Source organism: Mytilus californianus, unplaced genomic scaffold (assembly GCF_021869535.1).
Source record: "Mytilus californianus isolate M0D057914Y unplaced genomic scaffold, xbMytCali1.0.p SCAF_12, whole genome shotgun sequence".
In the NCBI taxonomy this organism is placed as follows: Eukaryota; Metazoa; Mollusca; class Bivalvia; order Mytilida; family Mytilidae; genus Mytilus; species Mytilus californianus.
This window is the reverse complement of record NW_026262604.1, coordinates 43,947,909-43,970,393: the sequence shown is the minus strand read 5'-3', so window position 1 is coordinate 43,970,393 and position 22,485 is coordinate 43,947,909. Positions and strand designations below refer to the sequence as shown.

At 33.1% G+C, this 22,485-nt stretch overlaps 1 protein-coding gene across 1 annotated transcript; it reads right to left on the bottom strand.

The window, feature by feature from the left end:
• Positions 1–10,157: 10,157 nt before the first annotated feature.
• On the bottom strand, positions 10,158–21,072 carry LOC127721087 (aplysianin-A-like). Its single transcript, XM_052227770.1, has 7 exons — positions 21,060–21,072; positions 19,845–20,042; positions 18,634–18,826; positions 17,621–17,725; positions 15,601–15,816; positions 14,250–14,355; positions 10,158–10,841 (listed from the first exon to the last, which is right to left on the bottom strand). Exons 1-7 carry the CDS (start codon positions 21,070–21,072, stop codon positions 10,158–10,160), a joined length of 1,515 nt encoding a protein of 504 aa, XP_052083730.1.
• Positions 21,073–22,485: the final 1,413 nt, after the last annotated feature.

Sequence of the window (22,485 nt, the reverse complement as noted above, 5' to 3'; positions counted from 1 at the left end):
ATCCATCTCTCTTTAACAGAAAAAAAAACGGACAAGAAAACCGGTCGTTAACGGACTTTTACATGTTAATGGCCAGTAGGGCGTGGTTTCTGTGTTTAGAGTGATGTCCCTTTAATAAAACGCAATCGCGATTCAGACGTTTGGAACATCGCTGAACTGGAATGCACGTCTGCTACAGACAACTCAAATAATCATTTTGCCGTACTTTCCTATGCTGGTAGAGACAAACTACTCAGCAATAACAATTATGAAGTTATAGAAAATTTTATTTTGTAATTTACTGAAAAATCGCACTTAAATGAATGGCAGTGACTTACAGTTATCACTATGACTGGTCTTCACTCTTTCCTATAGAAATCGTACAATAACTCGAGTTTGCTTTGAACAATTTGAATTGATGAGAATTTTTAAAAAACATGGTTCCTCAATGAAATAAACATAATAGTTATTGAAGAACTTGTCATTATCGGGATACATGGACTGCCCGTAGGACAGTGGTATTGACTAAGACAGCGATAATGACTGAGCCGTAGGCGAGGTCATTATCGCAGTCGCAGTCAATACCGGGCAGTCCATATATCACGATAATGACAGTCCATATATCACGATAGTGGGCAGTCCATATATCACGATAATGACCAGTTCTTCAATAACTATTATATAAATACGTTCGGTTTAACTGAGCACAATAACGTACAACGTACGTGCATTTGACTTATAACTTATGTAAACGCAAGAAATGCACAAATGCGCAAACGTGAGATGTACTTTTTTCTTTGTTCTTCGGGATCGTTAAACAAAGCAAACAAAAATAGATTACTTGTTGATGAGTATGCATGTCGACTGAATGATTCATAAACTGGAATCCTGAACTTTTAGAGATAAAAAGGAAGGCAGTATAAATTTATGAAGTTTTAATAATCATAGAAGGGTCTATATGTAAAGGGGGGGGGGGGGGTACCTTCATTTTTGTATTCTTTACTTTTTTATGCCATTTTTCTCTATTCTTTATAATTTTTGCCCATTATTTTTTTTTTTAAATTTTAGCACCTCATTATTCTCTATTCCTTAATTGTTTTGTCCATTTTTCTCTATTCTTTATATATTTTGACTATTATTCTCTATTCTGTAAACCCTCCTCCACACCCTCTTATAGGCACTTAGGGAAAGTGACTGACGTACTATCGTCAAGTGTTTGGACCTCTTATCGTCTTTTGTTGTTGTAGACGAACACTTGAAAAATACCGTTGTAATTATGGTACTTCAGTTACTTCCTTCTGAAAGTCGATGATTTATTCAAGATGGTAAGGATTAGGGGGAAACAAGACGACAATTTTTCGTTTTTATTTTAAACTGGAAAGGATTTGAATGCGAATTACCACGAGAAGAACCTTTTCAACCGTAAGTGTTAAATTTGTACGGGAAATTAAAGAATTGTGATTGGTGCTAATGGCAAATGGCGGCAAAATGTATTTAAACGAAATAAGATATAACTGGTACAACCGCAGTTTAATATTCTGAACTTCTTTTACAGAAGTCAAAAGTTACAAATCTAGACCAAGTAATGTGGAGATATCATGTCAAAAAGATGAAACGGAATTTATAAAATATTTCCTAACTGACAGTGGTTTTGAACTGTATTGTAATTTTGAAACGTATAACGGACATTTGGACGATAAGAACTGTTCTACATTTGTCCCTTTTATTCATTTTAGCTCATCTGGTCTCAAAGGCCATGCAAACTTTTGCCATCACCTAGAGTCCGTCGTCGACCGGTTGTCCGTTATTCGTAGTATACTTTTTAAAAGATCTTCTGCTCTGAAACTACTGAACCATTTCCGACATGACATAAAACAAGAGCATAAGTGTGAAATGCATTAACATTCTTATATCTTGAAACCATAACATATAGAGGAAATCTGACGCGACAGAAATGCTAGGAATGTCAAAACTTACCTACTTCGTACTTTCACAGAAATTAGCAGATGACTCCTTGAGGAGTTATTGTCCTTAAATGAATATTTTGGGCTTATTTTCATGTGTTTGCCTTTTGTCCAAACTTTTAGACCGTTGGTTTTCCCGTTTGAATGGTTTTACACTAGTATTTTTTTCCGGGAGCCCTTTATAGCTTGCTGTTCAGTGTGAGCCAAGGTTCCGTGTTGAAGACCGTACTTTGATCTATAATGGTTTACTTTTATAAATTTTGACTTGGATGGCACTCATACTACATCTTCTTATATCTATTTACATCTAAAATTCACATAATTTGGTGTCAGGCATTCTTATATTTAAAATTCACATAGTTTGGTATAAGGCATTTTTACATCTAAAATTCACATAATTTGGTATAAGGCATTCTTACATCATGTCATTCACGTAGTTCTTGACATATTGTATAGACCGTACATGTATATAGATGTACTATGATAACTCTGGATATCGTTTTATTTTTTGTCGATGGCTTGCTGTCTTATTAATGTTTACCTCTCATCTCCCTTTATTGATCTACAGGAACGGTTGTTAAATGATTTGACGTGAATAATTAAAAAAAAAAACAAATAACAAAAACAAAAAACACCATCATGTAGCTTTTAAAGCTACGATTTTCGTTGCCTTTTTTCAGGTCACCTGAAGACAAATGAACTGACTTCGCTAAGATGACACAAACTAAGGATAGACATATCCGGTTTTCTAAGAAATAAAAAAAAAAAACCGACGTCCTATGTTGGAAATGTTTCAACCAAGTATACACTTACATTTCATGGATTTAATGGAGATGGTGGTGAGTAAACGCTGTAAATTATGATGTGCTATGTTTGTATTATTTCTGATTTCGTTGTTTTCGAAAAAAGAATATAAGCATAGCATCTCTGTTTTGTCATTCAATTTAAAGTTTCTTTTTCGTGCCGCGATTGTACAGATACCTAAAAATGTCGGATCTTGATCGCCTTAATTAAAATTATATCAAATACTGCAAATTCGTTAGAATGGATTGTTTTTTATCAATCCTATTAAAATTCAGTTTAATTAATGCCAGCCTCTGCAACATGTCCAAACATGCATTTGCAAATTGATTTTTTTGTTTAAATTTGTTCTTTTGTTAAGGGAATATTAAACATAATATAGACAGTTTTGAATGATAGCAAAACACGAATAGACAGGATAATGAAATCAAAACAGTTTTGACACTCTCAAGCTTAAACATAGAAATTCAATCGAAATCACCGTGGACTTTATTTTTGCATTTTCATAAACTGGACATAAGACAGTTCATGCTTTATTCATGATATAAAATAGTTTTACCATCTTACACTGTGTTTATTTCACTCTGGAGGTTAAGGTTGAAGATATTTAGTTAGTTTTTTTTAAGGGAATAGATAAAACAGCAATTCCAATATTTCATAATCAGGGAGGAATCATGTCTACATCGTTACCGTATCAGTGTATCTTCTCCTTACTATGTTTTGAGTCATTTTGAAACGTAAAATAAACTCATGTGAAATTGGACTTTGAAAACTATTGAACCGATAAAAAAAACCAACAAAAGACACACCAATGAAAAAAGAAACTATTACATATTATTTCAATTCTTTTGAATAGGAGATTGTATAGATACTAATAATGTCATGAGTTTTACTACACAGAAAAGGGATAATGATCGTTGGTCGTCAAATAACTATGTATAATCTCACAATGGAGCCTGGTGGTACAAGAGATGAGCCAATGATAATCTAAACGGAACGTATTTACAAGGTGGAGTGAGTAAGAGGGCATTGACAGCATGGTGACGTTAGAGGAGGAATTATTCAATGAAATGTATTATAACAATGCTAGGAAAATTAAATTAACGACGATTAAAATCAAACTGTTAATTAACTTCGTCTATTTGTTTATTCCAACTCTTCGATAAGCTTTCATTGTTTGTTGGTCAGTTTACTTGCCAGCCTTGATCGATTAAGACATTAATAAATCGATCGTTAATGGACTCCATTAGGCATAAATGTGTATGAAATGATTATTCAATTGCGTTTTACCTGTACTGACCAATAAACCCAAGATAGTCAGGATAATTTGTGAACTTTATTTTTGTTAATTATTATTAATACTTAGATATTACAAATGCAAAACCTTATTTGTTTTTTCCTGCAAGATCACCTGTTGAAGACTTAATGAAATTTAGATGATGAACGAATAAGTTGTTTCTTTAAGTTTACAAGTAAACAAAATTTTTCGCTCACATGGCCCACAGGACCAAGTAAGCTTTTCTCATCACATGACGTCCGCCGTTCGTCATCGTCGTCCGTTCACTTTTACAAAAATTTTCTCTGAAACTTAACTTAACTTGGCCATAATCTTCATTTGGGTATCTAGTTTACAAAATGTCCAATGACCCCCCCCCCCCCCTTTTGCCAACCAAGATGGCCGACCTAGCTAAAAATAGAACGTTAGTTTTCTCTTTTGAATAGTTTTACATTTGTCATTTCGGGGCCTTTTTTATAATTATCTGACTATGGGGTATGGGCCTTCCTATAGTTGTTTATTTCTGTGTCATTTGGTCTCTTGTGGAGAGTTGTCTCATTGGCAATCATACCACATCTTCTTATTTTTATAGGTGATAAAATGTAAGTTTTGTCCATTATTTTGAAAGCCGCTATAAAAAGAGAAAATATAACAGGGACAGAAATGTTCAGAATGTTGAGCTCTACCTATTGTTTATTTCAGTTAAAATTGTTAGACGACTTCTTAAGCCCCTATCACACTAGACCAAGACCATGAAGATCCCACTACGATCTATAAAAAAATACGATCGCGGTGAGATCGTTGTATGGTCGGCTTGCATATTCAATATTTCATAGTCTTCACGTTCATACCACGACCTTGCTATGATCCTGATAAGATCCTGCTACGATTCTGCTACGACAGTAACACGTTCTAGTTACGATCTAATAAGACCTTATCACGACTTACACGATATCTGTACGCTCCTACGAAGACCTTCCCGATCGCATTACGATCTCAGTACGAGTCTTCTACGATCGAACCACGAATCCACTACGTTTCCACTACGTTGTCACTACGTTCTTCGTCCCTATAAAATATTGACTTTCCTTGAGAAAACATGCCATTAAAGGTATCAAAAACACAAAGAGGTCGTGGTGCTAAAAGTAGAGGTATCAACAGAATGAGGTCGTGTAATTATCGTGGCTAGGACGTAGTAGAATCGTAGTGAGGTCGTACTGAGGACAACAAGCGCGTAGTAGCAGCGTATTATTGTCTTCCTCGTCGTAGTATAATCGTATCAATATCGTAGTAGAAGCGTGATAAAAACGTAGTGAAATCGGGATAGTCGCAGTAAAATCGTAGTAAGATCGCAACGAAATATTTTCAATTGACTTCCCCGATTTCACCACCTTTCCATTACGACGCGTACGGCCATCATGCTTCTACGCCAATCCCGATCTTACTACGTCCTTACTACGACCTACCTACGCTTCTACTACAACTAGTTTTGGCCACGACTGCACTACGAATGTTGACCCCACAACCATGAAGACTTGGCACGTCCTTACTACGACCTTACCACGATCTTACTACGACTTCCAAAATTTTTCATAATTTCTGAGGTCATAGCGGGATCGTGGTCCTAGTGTGATGGGGTATAAAAGGAGTAATTGCCCTTACATGACAATTTTTTTTTCGTTTTTGCCTATTATCTTGAAAATTATAATAGATAGAGAGAAACTTTTAATAGCAAAAATGATCGACAAGACAAGATCTACATATGGCCGAAATCGTCAGACGTCTCCTAACTAGACTTAATAACATAAAATGACGATTTTTATCAATTTCTAGTGATCTTGAAAACTGTTATAGATGGATAAACACTTTAAATAGCTAAAATTGATCAAGAAGACAAGATCTACAAATATGTTAGCATGGTCGAATTCGTTAGTCGACTCGTTATTGGAGTTATTGCTCTTTAATGACGATTTTTACCAATTTATTGACGTTTATGCCTATTATTCTGAAAACTATAACAGAAAGAAACTTTAAAAAATAAACATGGTCAGCAAAAAAAGTCAAAAAGCCGAAATAGTTAGTAGACTTTTTGTAGGAGTGATAACCTTTTAATGCTTTTCTTGTACTGGTTTTTCTTGTATATTCTTTTAGGTACGCATTGTTAATGTACTGATCAATATCAAAATGGAAAGGTCAAGTTGAGATGTAAAGAAATTAGTTTAAACCACATATTTATGTACGTGTTTTTAGTCAGGAACCTCGTAAGAAGTTGTTAAGTACTATTTTTATGTTTTTCTTTTTTTTTATAGATTTAATTGGGTGTTGATGACACATCTTTGATTATTTCTATTAAACTTATTTATAACTTTTTTACGATGGCCCGGTGTCAAAATGTATTTTGATCCCCTTAGAAAATTGACACTGGGCTACAAAAATAGGAAATGAAAAAAAAACTTATAAAATTCGTCCATTCAAATTTTTATTCTGGATTTACATGTACTTTCACCAGGAACGATCAAACCAAAACATTCGAAAGCCAGGGATGTATCAATACGCAGAAACTAGTAAACTGTAGGTGTGCAAATCTTGAAGGCTTTATTCATAGGTCAATCTCTACGGCATCTACAACTTTGCATTACTTATAATTTATGACAAGTTCTATCACACAGGTAAAAGAATTACTTCCAATCCTGATCTGCATACAGTCAATACAAGATGTTTATGTTCATTTTAAAGACACAATGTGCAATAAATATGTTTTTGAATTCAAAATGTTCAATATCTAACGACCAATATTGTGTATACATATAGCTTTTATACTTTTCAATTGGTTTTCCACTTATTGTTAGGTCAAAACTGCAAAAATACATGTTGTGCATGATTGATAAAACTTTATTATATATGGACATATACACATATTTTTCGTATCATGCAACCGGCAATCTTTATTTATAATGAAGGTATGGATGTAGAATATCGAATAGAGCACAAAGAGCAAAAACAAAATAAAATAAACATACAAAATAGAGGATATTTGGGTGCTAAAAGGTAGAGAATAGAGAATAATTGAAAAAAAAAAGAATCGCAAAATAAGGCCTAAAAATTAAAGAATTCAGAATTGAAACCCCCTTCAGACCCTCTATTATTTATCTATTACAATTAGATAAACTAACTTATTCTTAACAGAAACGTTCATATCCGAAGTACATTTTGTACATTGTTTACTATGCTCTGGGACTATTATAAAAAGTCAATATAATGTGTCCCAGCTATGCTATACATTTTTTATTTTATAATTTTATGCAATGAAATAAATTCTTACTCTCATTCTGAAAACGACTTTCCATAAAGGCATAGATAAACGGATTAATTATATTGTTGATAATATAAATTTCATTTACAAAAATCAAAACATGTCGAACATTGTGCGACATATCTTCCCATAAAGCATCACCAAGACCCTCCATAACAAGCAATATGACTTTTGGAACATAACACAAAATAAAAAATATAGTTATAACCATAAACACTGTTGTCAATTTGTGGTTAATATTTGTCTTTTTGTGTAATTTTTCTAAATTAGTTTTTGAAATCTTTGCCACTTGAAATTCCTTTTCTTGAAAACTATGGTCTTTGGAAGTACAATGTTCATCGCTTGATCCTGTAATTAGAATATCGCTAGTATGCATTTCGTGGTCTTCTCTATTTCTTTCACGCATTGAATTTTCATTTTTTGCTATACTTGTAAAATGGCGGTATAATTGTAATGCAATTTTGGTATATATGACAACAAGAAGTTTCATAATAACTAGTATAGACAATACTAATACAACAATATATAGACAATTACTACAGTTTCGTCTTCTTCCTTTACCCTTGCGCACTGAAAACCTGTTAAATTTTTATCTACGTTTGTGATTTCCACTGAGCTATGGAATATTATCATTGGTGTTGCAAACGCTGCCGATAGTACTATACTAATCATAAGTGATATCCTCCTCCAGAATATATTCATGTCAAAACCGACAGAACCACACACATTTAGATGTCGTTGTATGGCTATAATAGCTAGAAAAAAGACGGACATCAACGTCAAAAAGGATGCAGCAGCCCAAAAAATTTTGCAAACAATTGAATTGTAAAAGGTCACAGTCATTATCATCCTGCTTTCCATAACTCTTAAAATAGGACATATGGTTGCTGCAAAAGGATCTACTGTAGCTAATACTGGAATAAAATATCTTTCGTCAGACATTTTCATTTTCATGCAATAGATAAGAAGTGTAGAAACATTTCCAAATAATCCAATCACTATGCAAAAAATCAGAAATATGTCTCCTGAAGCATATCTTCCATCAGATTGGAGTTCCAAGCATCAAAGTCCATTTTGTTTCTTTTTCTCGTCCGTATTATCACTATATCCCAAAAATACTCTCAATATTTGTTACTGATATCTTCTTATTTTACTATCAATTAGTAGATATAAGAAGATGTGGTATGAGTGCCAATGAGACAACTCTCCATCCAAGTCAAAATTTATAAAAGTAAACCATTATAGGTCAAAGTACGGTCTTCAACACGGAGCCTTGGCTCACACCGAACAGCAAGCTATAAAAGGGCCCCAAAAATTACTAGTGTAAAACCATTCCAACGGAAAAACCAACGAGCTAATCTATATAAAAAACAAGAAACGAGAAACACTTATAAACCAAATCAACAAACGACAACTACTGAAAATCAGATTCCTGACTACATAGATATAAGAAGATGTGGTATGAGTGCCAATAAGACAACTTTCCATCCAAGTCACAATTTATAAAAGTAAACCATTATAGGTCAAAGTACATGTTTATATATGTATGTGTATAAGAGTATTTGATGTGTAAATAATGTTCGTCTTTTTAAATAAAAAACCGGGTATATATTTATATATAATATATGCGGAAAGGAAAAAGATTATTTGTATTAAAACATATTAAATAACATGATGTACATGTATCGTATAACATTGTGTGTCGAGGATAGTGACATTAGCACACGTTTATTGTGTTGAACGTTTAAACATTTCTACCCAGGTTTTTATTTTACTTTTTAAAACTGTATGGTTTTCACGAAAACTATAAACCGTTCAGAATACTATTACAGATGTATTATCTGACTTGAGATTAACATAACTTTGCATTGTAACAAAATTGCTTATAGTTTTAAATGTAAAAGTTTCAGTATGTGTGACTTGTAGATACTTCTTTTCGGGCGAAAAACTTTTGATATGCCAGCAAAGCTTGCACTATAAATAAGAAGATGTGGTATGAGTAGGTTTAAAAATGCAACTTAAATGAATACTTATAACTGTTAGTACTGTCAAACAGATTTTTTTCGTCATTCTCGTTTAATCCGATTTTTTTTATGAGATTCAAAATGGCTGCTACGTTACAAAAAGACGGAACGGAACGGAACAGGGCAATCGAAGCAGACATATGTTCCGTGTATTTAAAGAGAATGTGAAATATCATTGGTATTTATATATGTTTACTTGGGGATACCACTGATAGACTACCACAAGGCCAATACCATTACATTGATAAATATCACTGGCGCCATACCATTGCTATATAATTTCCATCACTGGGGTGATACCATTGATATAATTACCACCCCTGGAGCGTTACCAGTAATAAACGGCCACTGGTGCGATACCATTGATGTACCAATACTGGGGCGATACCATTGATATACGACCACTTGGGCGATCCATTTGATTTATCACCACTGGGGCACAATGTTCAGGAATGATGTCCCTTTGAAATGTAAATTATATGGAAATTATCATTGTAAGCAATCTCACGCCGCCTCCAATTCTTGCAGGATATTTATGAAAAGTTAAAGAGTACACAAAACATTTTGTGGAAATATTGCCCTTAGGCAAATGAAACATCTTCATAGGTGGGGCCATTAAAACGCTGTATTTTATTCTGTTGGTAATGTTTGATTATCGTCCGTTAAAGGTTTTATTATTTTAAACGATTTTTCGTGATACATCTTGTACATGGCATAGAAGTAAACTGACTGTAGGGCTGAAATTATACCAATTTAAAAAGGCAACATAATTCATTGCGTATGTTTGCGCCCGAGGTTTATTATTCAATACGTCTCAAACCAAAATATGGCATAGCCAGTTCAACAGCCTGTAAAGCTCCATTTCCCCAATCCGAGAAAGAACGAGAATTAAAAGCATTTGAAACCACAAAGACATCATCACTGAGTGATGGTTTTGTCATTTGCCTTTCAACCGTCGGCCATATATATCCCGGCATCCATGTTTGCCATGCACCACCGTACGGATAATTCTTCCATACAATTACAGCAGCATTTGTAGGTCGTGGTATGGTTCTGATCGGAATTTTATATATATCAGACAAATATCTCTTTGTTACTTCATCAAGTTCTTTTCCATTTACGAAGTCGCCAGAAGTTTCGTTGCCATACGCTCTGTTGAATAATTCTTCCCAGTAAGATACATCTGTATCTGTGTACATAGCCTGTAGTACAGACTTGGAGGGATTAAGAATTGACGTACCAAAGTCGTACGTTTGTCTTAAGGGAGTGTCTGATATTAAATAGTCAGAATAAACAGGAGATCTCCTCCACCAGGGAGAATCATAACTGAAATAAAGCTTTGCTGCGGGAATATCTTTTACTGCTTTGGTAATATATTCTCTAATACGAGGTTGGTAAAGACCCTGCCAGTCCAGTTTTTCAAGTGACAATCTATTAACTGCAAGGATGACTTTCTTTGCACACTTTTTAATTGTTGATTTAGACTGAAATGAAAACATAAATCGTTCTGTATGGATAGTACAAAAAGATGTTTCTAACGTTTATGATATATTATTCAATATGTGACGAATATATTCATGGGTAGTAACCTCGTCATATAGAGGAGCGTTTAGTAGTGATTTTGTCTTAGTTTGGTTAAGTTGGTCATGGATTATTTTGGTTACTTCCCAGAACGGTTGCCTCATTTCAATAAAAAGGAAATAACATATTTGAATCTATATTGTAAGTCCAACGATCTAAATTGAAATTGTTGTTTTTAAGATATTAACGCAGGATAACCAAAATATCGAGATTGGTATGGTTTGGTTACGCGATGGACATAGTTCAATTAAGTGTCTAGAAATTCGTCATGGTTTTGATCGAATTTGTCATGGTTTAGATCAAAATTGATACATATTTGTTTCACCTTAATATTGATAGTTTGTATAAAGGCGCTTGTGAAAAAACGGAGTTACACAATTTACAAATTGACTAAGAAGAAAAAAAAAACCTTTTTAACCAAATTTGGTGGGCGTAATCGGCAAACTTGGCCGTCGTTTATAGATTTTATAACCCGTTTAAGATTTTTTTTATCCTTTATTCAATAAAGTAAAACAATATCCGAAAAAGCTCTGTCGATCTAGTATTTAGTATGCGAATTAAAATATACATTATTAAATTTGATTGAAAAAAAAGTAATTTAAATTCCAGGATACATGTGTTATTTGTTTAGTACAAGTTCATTTATTTTTGACAAGACTAGACCAGAAATCGTCGTTCTTAATAGCAGAGAATAAGATGGATGAAGATGAGTATTGGCAACTAAATTCAAATTCTGAAAATAAAAAAAAAGTAACGTTTTGTCCTGGATTCATGATTTTTTTTATTAGTTGTTATTGGCTTGGAACTTCCAGTAAATGCAAATACTCACAGATCGGTTTTTCGTGTTTTTTGGTATTTACGTGACTTGATTATTTTGCTTTGTATCGATCTAATGAGTCAAGTCCTTTTCAACTGATTTTTATATTTTGTTCTTCTTTGTTGTGCTGTTACACCACTGCCCAGGTTAAGGCGAGGAGAGGGTTGGGAGTCCACAAACATGTTAAACGCCGCCATATTCTGTATGTGCCTGTCCTAAGTCAAGTCAAGAGTGTGTAATGCAGTGACTGTCGTCTGTTACTGTATATCATATTTGATTTTCGCTTATTATTTTGAACATAAATCAGGCCGTTGTTTTTCTCATTTGAGTTGCTTTACATTTAATTTTGTTGGAGTCTTTTATTGCTTGCTAAGAGGTATGTGTTTTGTTAATTACTGTAGGTAGTATGGCGACCTAACAGTTTTTTTCAATAGTTGTATAATGTCTGTTTATTTTGATCGTTACTCTTTCATCATACACGACATGAATCACAGGACTGAACCATGTCGAACATGAACTAAACCATGACACTACTGACCCAAACCATGACACCGAATTTTCAGTTATCTTAAATTGTGTGCAAATGTAGCTATTTTTCGGAATAATTAACGGCAGGTTAATATCATAATGAAATATGTGATGTAACAGACAATAGACAAATCACTTTTCTTTATGCATAAGAAACGAATCACAACTTTTAAGTTTTGAACTACGCAAACATTATCTGTGTCAAATTATTAACTATCTGATACAAATTTGAATGTACTAATATATGTGCCTTAAACAAAGTTACTTACCAGCTTGAATTTATGTTCAGAAATTCCTTTAGCAAAAAACGGATTGTTTATATTGTGTCCTTGTTTGTCATTTATAAACACTTAACACAGTCATGTCCAACTTAACCAAACTATGACAAAATCACTGCACTAAACGCTTCTCGATATGACGAGGTTACTACCCGTGATATTACCATGCACCAATTACTAGTAGCTAGTAGTACTTCGATATTGGCATGCTATGGGTGTTCTGTTTAGGATTGTGACTGTCCAAACTTTTGCCTTCGAACGATACTGCTGAAGTAAGTACAGATTCAAATGTGTATGCACGGAAATCATATCAAAAGTTGAAAAAAGAAATTCCGAAATATGACAAGATAACAATGAAACTGACGTAAATGCATTTTTTGTGACTCTACATTTCGATCAGAAGATTAACAAAGCGTTCATAAAATAAAAATCAGTACAGGAAAATCTTTTTACTTTAAATAAACGGTATAATAAGAAACAAACAGAAATTTTAACGTATTACAGAATGCTTGCAGTTACTGAAAGTAAGTTCAAGTAATTAACATTTAAAAGAAATCTTGACATCCTACACTTGATATTGACCATGTTGTAATCTAATGTAGATGCATATACATGCCAATGAATTATTTTCTTCATTTGCAATATTTAGTTAATAATAGAATAGTTTATAAATAACTGAAAATGAAAAATTGGAAAAAGTCACTGAGTCAGATGCAGGGCTTAGTTTGTATACAACATGTGCTCTAGAATATAACCTTGCGTCTATAGAATGCACTGTAAACGTAAAAGAGAGAAGAATAACCCAATTATCCAGAACATAATCTTGGAACTATAAACAACTGTCATACAAGTGGGAGGGTTAGCTAGATATACAACCAGGAATAATCTTCTGAAAATGCGTGTACCAAGTCTGGTATTTTGACAGTTTTTTTTCCAGTCGTTCTGGTGGTTGTTAAAGTCGATTGTTTGGTTTTGTCAGATTTTGTGGGATTCCCCTTTTTGAATTTATCTTGGAGTTCCGTATTTTTTGTTAATGTATTTCATTTGGACATTAGACGTCTCTGCGTGAGCAAAGAAGAATTTAAATTCGCTTTTTCATAATCTCAGGTTCTCTTGTTATTTTTTTTTAAATCAGGCTCTGAAATTCATGATTGGTCAACAACAACAACCTTAAGAGAGATGTTGAAGATACAAAAGCGAGATTCAAACTCATAAGTCGAAGACAAATAGACAACCCTATGAAAAAAAAAACCCAAAAGACACAAAAAGACCATAGAACACAACACAGAAAACTAAAGATTGAGTAACAGGAACCTCCCTAACATTGGTAATTTAACAAATATCATCTGGTTATTACTATTTGTACTACAAACCGGTGTTATTATAATCTGTTTCTCTGCATGGCTATATAATACTATAAAACTGGTAATAAAACAAGTTTTTTTGGATATATGTTAAAGAAAGGCAAAAGACACCAACAGGACATTCAAACTCATAAGTCGAAAATTAAATGACAACGCCATGGCAAAAAAAAAAGGAGAAAAAGACCAAACAACAAATAGATAACAGTATACAAAACACAACATAGACAACAAAAGTGTGTAACAGATGTATTATATGTATATTTTCATATTGCATACGTCTAAAATTATTGTAATGAAAAAAAATACAGCAATGACATAAATTACCTGTGAAGTCCTGCTATTGGAGATTGTAGGTTCGAAAATTAAGTTGTAATATCCGTCTCGTCTTTTTTTAATGGCTTTGAGGTCATGATTATGCTTGATAGAATGCCTTCAATAAATTATACCATTTTATTGCTTTATGTTAGCCATTAAATATAAATATGATAGATGAGAGTGAATAAGACATATTGCCGATTAAATCAGAGTATTTAATTTTGTTATAAGGTTTATTATTCTAATAGTATTTATGAGTTTTAATTTGTCCCTTAAAATAAGACTTTGTCTGAAAATTCAATGGAACGTGAAAGATATTATTTGAGATTTAAATGTGTACTTTACTATTCGCCACTTGTTTTGATAAACACGATTTTAACCAATAATTTCGATAGTTTTGAAGAAATGTTTAACCAGCCTAACCTTTATACATATAAATTAAATTTCAAAATTTTGATCTGCTTGTGATTAGATGTAATTTGCAATTCTATTAAATTTGTATCTTCGTAATTCGTGGAAATGTCTTTTGATTATTATATGAACTATTTTGTTTTGTGTTTCCATATAATTAAAATAATAAAATGTGTCTATATTTAAGGTATTGCTCGTGTTTTCGAAGTATTTCAAATTTTTACTATGAAAAACGTATCAAAAAGGTCAAAGTGGCTAAGCCAGTGTTTAATAAGACAACAAATCGTCAATAATAATTATAAACATGGTGTATATAACCTGTTATAGAACTGAATATTTGTTAAACGAAATTATATGATCATTATTGTAATGACAATTTTGAATTTAGAAGGTGTTTGTGTTCAAACAATTAAACTAAGAATTCATTTTATTTTATCATAGATCAAATTTATTCGTTCAGTGTATGTTCACTTGTGTTAATATGTCTTTTGATTGATATTTTATAGTGTGTCTTTCAATGTTGTGATGTTACACTATGGTTTCAGATAAGGGTGAAGGTTTGGTGCCATTAAAACGTTTACACCCGCTGCAATTGTTTGCACCTGTACTGGTTCATAAGTGTTTCTCGTTTCTCGTTTTTTATATAGATTAGACCCTTGGTTTTCCCGTTTGGTTTTACACTAGTAATTTTTGGGGCCCTTTATAGCTTGCTGTTCGGTGTGAGCCAAAGCTCCGTGTTGAAGACCGTACTTTGATCTATAATGGTTTACTTTTATAAATTGTGACTTGGATGGAGAGTTTTCTCATTGGCACATGTTCTTATATCTATTAGAATTCATTTAATGCATTTATGAAACAACAACCCTACCCCTTAAAAACCAAAAACAAAATAAACACCCCATATAAAGGGAAAATATATAGATTTTAAATTATTCAAACACGAGCTCACCTTTGACCATCACGTAAAAATCGTCGAAGTAATTCATTAGGTATTGAGGAAAATCCTGTTACCACAGTTAAAACGTCCTCACTTTCTGTAGGCGGTGATGAAGTTTGAACTGCAAGTGAGGCACTATCTTCAGTAGATAATGTAGAAAAGCCGTTAGTTTCTCTAATGTAATTTTGTGCCTCAGCGCTTAAATATTTATGATACAAAGACTGGACACTGAAATAAACATTAAGACATTAGTGAATTAAGTAGTATTTCATTTCCGTAGTTTATTATTCTGATCACTAGTGTAATCTAGCAAAAAGTGTCGCATTATATATATGTAAGTTATTGTATTTTCAATTAACTGAAGACAAATCAAAGAAAATATGATCGGAGTACACTTAGATTTACACGCTAATGAAAAATATTCAAAACAATTTCCAACATGGTTGTTAATGAAAAAACAGTATATTTATGCGTCAGAACCACTTTTCTGGATTTACCTTTATCAGTAACTCTCAAACCCAAAGATTTGAAAGCCAAGGATGTCTAAGACCTAAGTACGGGAACAATTTTATGAAAATGCCCGAAAGAGACTAAAAGGTAGCCAAATTCATCTCAGTTTAACTTTGCCGGAGGGAGTTGGAACATTGGTTTTCTAATGATTTCTTAATTTATCAACGAGGAATTTAAATATATAAATACTACTTCCAACTGTGTGATACTATAAAAATAAGGAAATGTGGTATGATTGCCAATGAGACAAATACCTAACAGAGTTCAGATGACGTGAATGTAACTAACTATAGCTAACCGTGCGCCATTCATCACCCTCAATATAGTATAGATAAACACTTAAGCAGTGTCATGACGTTGTATTTTTTCGACTGCTCCACTCACTAAATTTACACATACATTTAGAAGCATAACAATGCATCGCATTTAACAATGTTTAAGAAAACCGATTTTTGTGAATCAGCACAAGGGGATATGAAAAAGGGCAAAAAATAGACCAAACTCAGCGGCAGTTTTTCAGGCATGATTGTCTTTAACAAACCCAGTGAGAAAAAAAGTATTGTACAAGTAAATGCGCTTCTTTGTCTTTTAATTTTTCAATAATTTTGTAAGGCACTAATTAGTATTTGTTGAATAAATGGTAAAATATTTTAGGACAGTTAATTTGAGGTAAGGATCTATGCTGCACTTCATTTTGTAATATATTGAACAAAAGCATAATACATCATGACTGCCTTTATAGATATGGAAAAATATAATAGGTACATCAGTTAAAACACACTAAAAAAATGTTCGACAGTAGACAACACATAACAAAAAAAAACTATAATTTAAGGCATGGTTGCTTTTTGCGTGGTAATTAGGGTCATGAAACATTGATTAAAGCACACTTTGTATTAATAAGGAATCACTCCATACAAAAATGTGCCGTTGGCATTCCTATAAAAACTAGAAAAAGAAGCATTCAATTTCTATTATAATATAACATTTTAATTCTGAAACAAGGACATTACGAGTTAGATCGAGCTTTTCGTTTGATGTTTTCAATACTTATATGCATTGTTGTAACAGCCTCATACATTAAGAACATGTGCAGTCATGGATAACGCACTATCTTAAATTACTGCGTGATTGTCGTCTTCCAATGAAAATGATGGAAACGTTCTGAAAAATCTATGAAATGTAATTATACCTTCATGAATTTTGAAACCGTATATCAAAACAATACGTCATGTAATTCAATTATGCCGAATAATATGTAAAATGCAATTAACGAGAAAAGGCATACGTCTCCATTATGCAAAATTCATGGCGTACAAATGATTTCATGCGGGATCGTACTGTTTTCGTATCATTATACAATGTCTTCCGAATTTTATGTTAAAATTTCTTTTTTTTGATTGAAAGTGCTTATAACAAACATATTTTGTTTCGAAAAGCTGTAAACATAGATGATCGTCACTTGATATCATTTCAAATACATTTTTAAACAACAGCATTCAATTTTATAATATAAACATACCTTCGTTTATACATGACTACTCCACTTCTATCTCTGACGTAAAACTTTTTATCAGTTTCTGGAACATTGGTTGTCAGCACATCGGTGTAATTCCTAAATACCTCCCTTATTTGAAAGATAAAAACATAAGAACCATTACTTTCATTTGTATTTAAAAAGTTAAGAGCTATTATTAACGAGACACCTGTGAATTTTTTTTTAAGTACATTCCTATGTTCGTTAATGTAAGGAAAACTACTACTGCATATACAAAAAAGCCCTCATAGACACAAGGATTGAAATTTTTTACGCCAGGACGCGCGTTTCGTCTACAAAAGACTCATCAGTGATGCTCGTATAAAAAAAGTAAAAAAGGCCAAAAACACAAACAACCCAAGGTCTTGCAAATGGTCTGCTGATATTTTCTTTGACTTTTCATTTAGATCTTACCCCGTAATTTTCTCCCAAATTGTTTGATCTCGTACATTTTCAACTTTGGATTTTCCCTAATATCCCCGGATGTGTCCTTATACCTTCATCCCTGTTTTTTACCCTAGCTTACCCATTGTCTACTTATGTTCAGTGTTTCGTTATTCTTCGTTTCTTTTTCAATCTATGACATTTTCACCTTTATCCATGATACACTGTAAACCAATTTATACTGGTGAATACTTTTGCCATTTGATAAGGGACTTTAGAATTTTCCTTTGAGTTCGGTATTTTTGATATTTTACTTTTGACGCGACCGTCGAGCTTAGTTGCATATAGGAGGAGATCCCAGGTTGTTACATTCGAGATATCTTTTCTTCTCGATCGTTATAGTCGCTTCTATTAACCGCTTGCCAAAAATAGTTTGTTTACAGTAATAAACAGTTATGACTCATTCAAGTTTACTCTTTGTCTTACTCTTTATAATGATATACTATAGCATTTCATCTCTTTTAAAACTTAAATTTTACCTATTTTGCAAGACAATTTTCTATCATTTTTTGAATTCTTTAGACCTTTTTTTCCTATTTTTTTATATTACATACCATGTCAGTTGATCAATCGGTTTTCTCTCGTTGGGTCGCAGTCTATATGGTGTTTTATTGCCACCTAATTCGTCATAACGCAAATGGACTCCTCGTACATTGACAATGGTGTCAGGTGATGGTCCAGAGCCTAAATCGAATCTTTTGATCGGAAGCCCTAACTGTTGTATGGTTTCATGTAGTAATGCATGTGCTAAAAAGAATAGATTAGCAATTATTAGAAATAAAAATCATAATGTTTTAAACCATAAATTTCAATCGTGAACTGAAAAGCGTGATTCATTGTATAATCAAAATAATATACAATTACTGTCTTTTGATGAGGCAAGTATGTGGTTTTGTTGACCTTTGAAAAACGTTGGCATCAATGAATATCAGTTTTTCGAAAGTCAATTTAAACCACTATTTAGCAAAACAAAACAACATTACTTGTTTTATTCCATATTCCTTTAGAAAACAAATTTATGTGATGACTATCATTTACCTATACCAATTGTACATCAAACATTTCACCATAGCGTTGCATATGAAACCACGTTCCGTTTAGCGCGGTGAATATACTTTTTCTTCAGGTGAATATGCTGTGTTATTCAAAATCCAAATTATACAGAAAAATCTTCTTAAATAATTCCAATATAGAATAAGATGTTTTATAAAACCAGGTTTAATTCATCATTTTATACATAAGGAAATGCCTGTACCAAGTCAGGAATATGACAGTTGTTTTCCATTTGATAAGGGACTTTTCGATTTGAGTTTGAATCCTTGGAGTTCGGTTTTTTTGTTATTTTTCTTTTTATATTATATGGACATGTGACAGTGCAATTTTGCTGTCATTGATTACATGCTATCTTTTCATTTAAATATGGGTTGAGATCTCAAAAAACATGATTAAGCCCGCCGCATTTTTGCGCCTGTCCCAAGTCAGGAGCCTCTGGCCTTTGTTAATCTTGTATCATTTTTAATTTTAGTTTCTTGTGTATAATTTGGAATTTAGTATGACGTCCATTATCACTGAACAAGTATACATATTTGTTTAGGGGCCAGCTGAAGGACACCTCCGGGTGCGGGTTTTTCTCGCTGCATTGAAGACCCATTGGTGGCCTTCGGCTGTTGTCTGCTCTATGGTTGGGTTGTTGTCTCTTTGACACATTCCCCATTTCCATTCTCAATTTTATTATTTCCTCACATATCATTAGTTGTAAACTTACATCTCCGTAAATATCTCATACCACCTAATTCTACATTTATATCCGGAATTGCTGGGAACTGTACTGTATACATTCTTCCACCAACTCGGTTTGAATATTCGTAGATAGATATCCGTTTATTTTGTTGCCTTAATCGCCATGCAGCATACGTCCCAGCTATACCTGCACCAATTATGGCTATATCATCACATTGGCCAACTGAAATGATTTTTTCAGTTAGTACATGTAAGTATTATATTGACAGGAACTACTACGACCCGACTTCAGACGTTTTATCTGGGATGCCGCGTTCATTTTAATGACATGATAATTAAAATGGCACGTTATTTACACACCAGCGTGTGGCACCCTGCAATATTGTCATTCTCTGTTATTTCAGCGATTACGGAAATAAACTAAGAAATCGGAAGTTGTCATAAAGTAAGGAAACAGCAATCGGCAAACCTCGGCAGATTCTGCTACCTTACATCTGCTTAGGTGTGCCGAATCATAGATTGAAGGACTTGTGCAAGACATCATTAAAAATTCTGAAAAAAAAACATTGACGATCGAAATGTGTACAATACCTGTTGAGTAAATATACCATGTAAATTGACTTGTTTTTAGGTAGAAATTGCATTATGTATATCGCAAGTTGTGATTGATTACTCACTTTGTTTAACGTCCAGTGGCATACATTTCATGCATGTTTAAGACGATTGTAAAATAATTGTTCTGATAAAAATTAGAAATAAAAGAGATTTTGAATATATAAGAATTATAAAGCCTCGCTCTAAATCCAGGGTTGGATCATAGATCGGTGTAAGAAGAATGTTTCCGCTGAGCCCCGGCGTGGTTGAAAGCTTGCTTTTTAATCACTGTAACTTAAAAAATAGTTTATACTAGTATCATTTGGAGAGAAAGTGATAAAATATTATATAGGACAGAGATGGTTTAACCATTCAACTTTTTATATGTCTTTGTTTTTCACTCGGGTAAAATCATGTCATAATTGGCGCATTCATAAATGTACAAATAGAAATACTGACCCGTCTGTATATTATCGGATAAAACTCGCTCAAATACAAGTATCGAAGAAGTTTTGAATTTCACAAATGGATATAAATAACGAGTTGCGTCTTCTTCTTTTGAAAACTATTTTTGTAATATATAATTTCTCTGTGTTATTTAGCACTAAATCGATTATTTTTCGCATTTTAAACTGAAAATTTATACTTTCCTGGCTCATCATGATCCTTTACTTAATATATTATTCGATTCGTTACAGTGTTTTTTTTATATCAGGAAAATTTTCATAATTTGGCAGTAACCGGAACACGCCCTTATGACGGTTTTAACTTAACCCCTGAAAAAATTAAATATTGCGTTCTAATATTGATAATTCTGGGCCGATTTTCATTTTTTATGCATCAGTCAATTTGTTTATATAAGTTGTTTATAACTAAAGGTAAACCGACGTGATTGAAATAACCAAAGGTGTTTTCCGATAGGTATAAGTGTTAAAAACCACGTGTTGATAAGAAGTATCTCTGGTCAAAATATGACGGCGTCATCGAAGATATTCACAGACGAAATTAACGATAGCGTTCTAATTAGGCAGTTCTCATATCTTTTCTACAGTGCTCCCCGGGTTATAAATAAGTGCTAATAAATCGTTGTACAGCTCCTGTCAAAATAATACTTCCATGGTTAGTACAGACCTTCTAAAATTCAAACTGACCACACGCACGATACACGCACGCACGATACACGCACGGTGAATGCACGATACACGCACGGTGAATGCACGATACACGATACACGCACGATGAGCGATGAGCGTTACACGGAGGATTAACGAAAAATGAATGATGAATGATGAACGCACGATACACGCACGATGCACGATGAATGATGAACACACGATACACGCACGATACACGCACGGTGAATGATTCATTGACGAATGAACGATAAGCGCTTAATACACGGTTCTCAAAGCCATTTTATTTGGAATTGCATTTAAAATTGATGTATGATAATGAAAATCTATAAGGTTATACAAATTTTAGATATCTCGCTTTCTGTGTTGATTGGTCAACAGTTTTACTAAACACTCCATGTATTAAATAAATTAATTGTAGTATAGTATTTCCAATATCAATGAGTGTTGTCAAATTATAAAACTCATCGATTTTATAGTTCTACTTAATATAAATAATTTATAAATTGCTACGTTTTAAAGAGTGGCGATTCCAGCCATTTTTAAAAAGAGGGTTCTCAACCCAGGATAAAAGGGGTGGTTTTAACCATATGTCCCCATTCAAATGTATTGACCACCCCTTCTTTTTATCTGCCTAAATTTGTAACCTTAACTAATTAATTATCATATGTTTACGTTCCGAAATTTAGGAAATATTTGTATGTTTCGAAGTTTAGTATGATGTCCATTATCACTGAACTAATATTCATTTTTGTTTAGGGACCAGCTGAAAAACGCCTTCGGTGCGGGATTTTCTACCCATTGGTGGCCTTCGACTGTTTTCTGCCTGTACGTCTAAACACTGCTAAGGACTTATAATATGCCACTAAGGACTAGAAAGGATGTGTTACTTGTACTCTGTTTTCATTCTATGGTAGAGATAGATAGATTTTTATTACA

What these genes read in the sequence shown, in the direction of transcription:
- LOC127721087 (XM_052227770.1), bottom strand. An exon ending in TATGAGATATTTACGGAGAT is followed by an intron (nt 18,827 to 19,844) that starts GTAAGTTTACAA and finishes TATTCTTTTTAG; the next exon opens with CACATGCATTACTACATGAA. An exon ending in TTTTTACGTGATGGTCAAAG is followed by an intron (nt 14,356 to 15,600) that starts GTGAGCTCGTGT and finishes AATTTATTGAAG; the next exon opens with GCATTCTATCAAGCATAATC.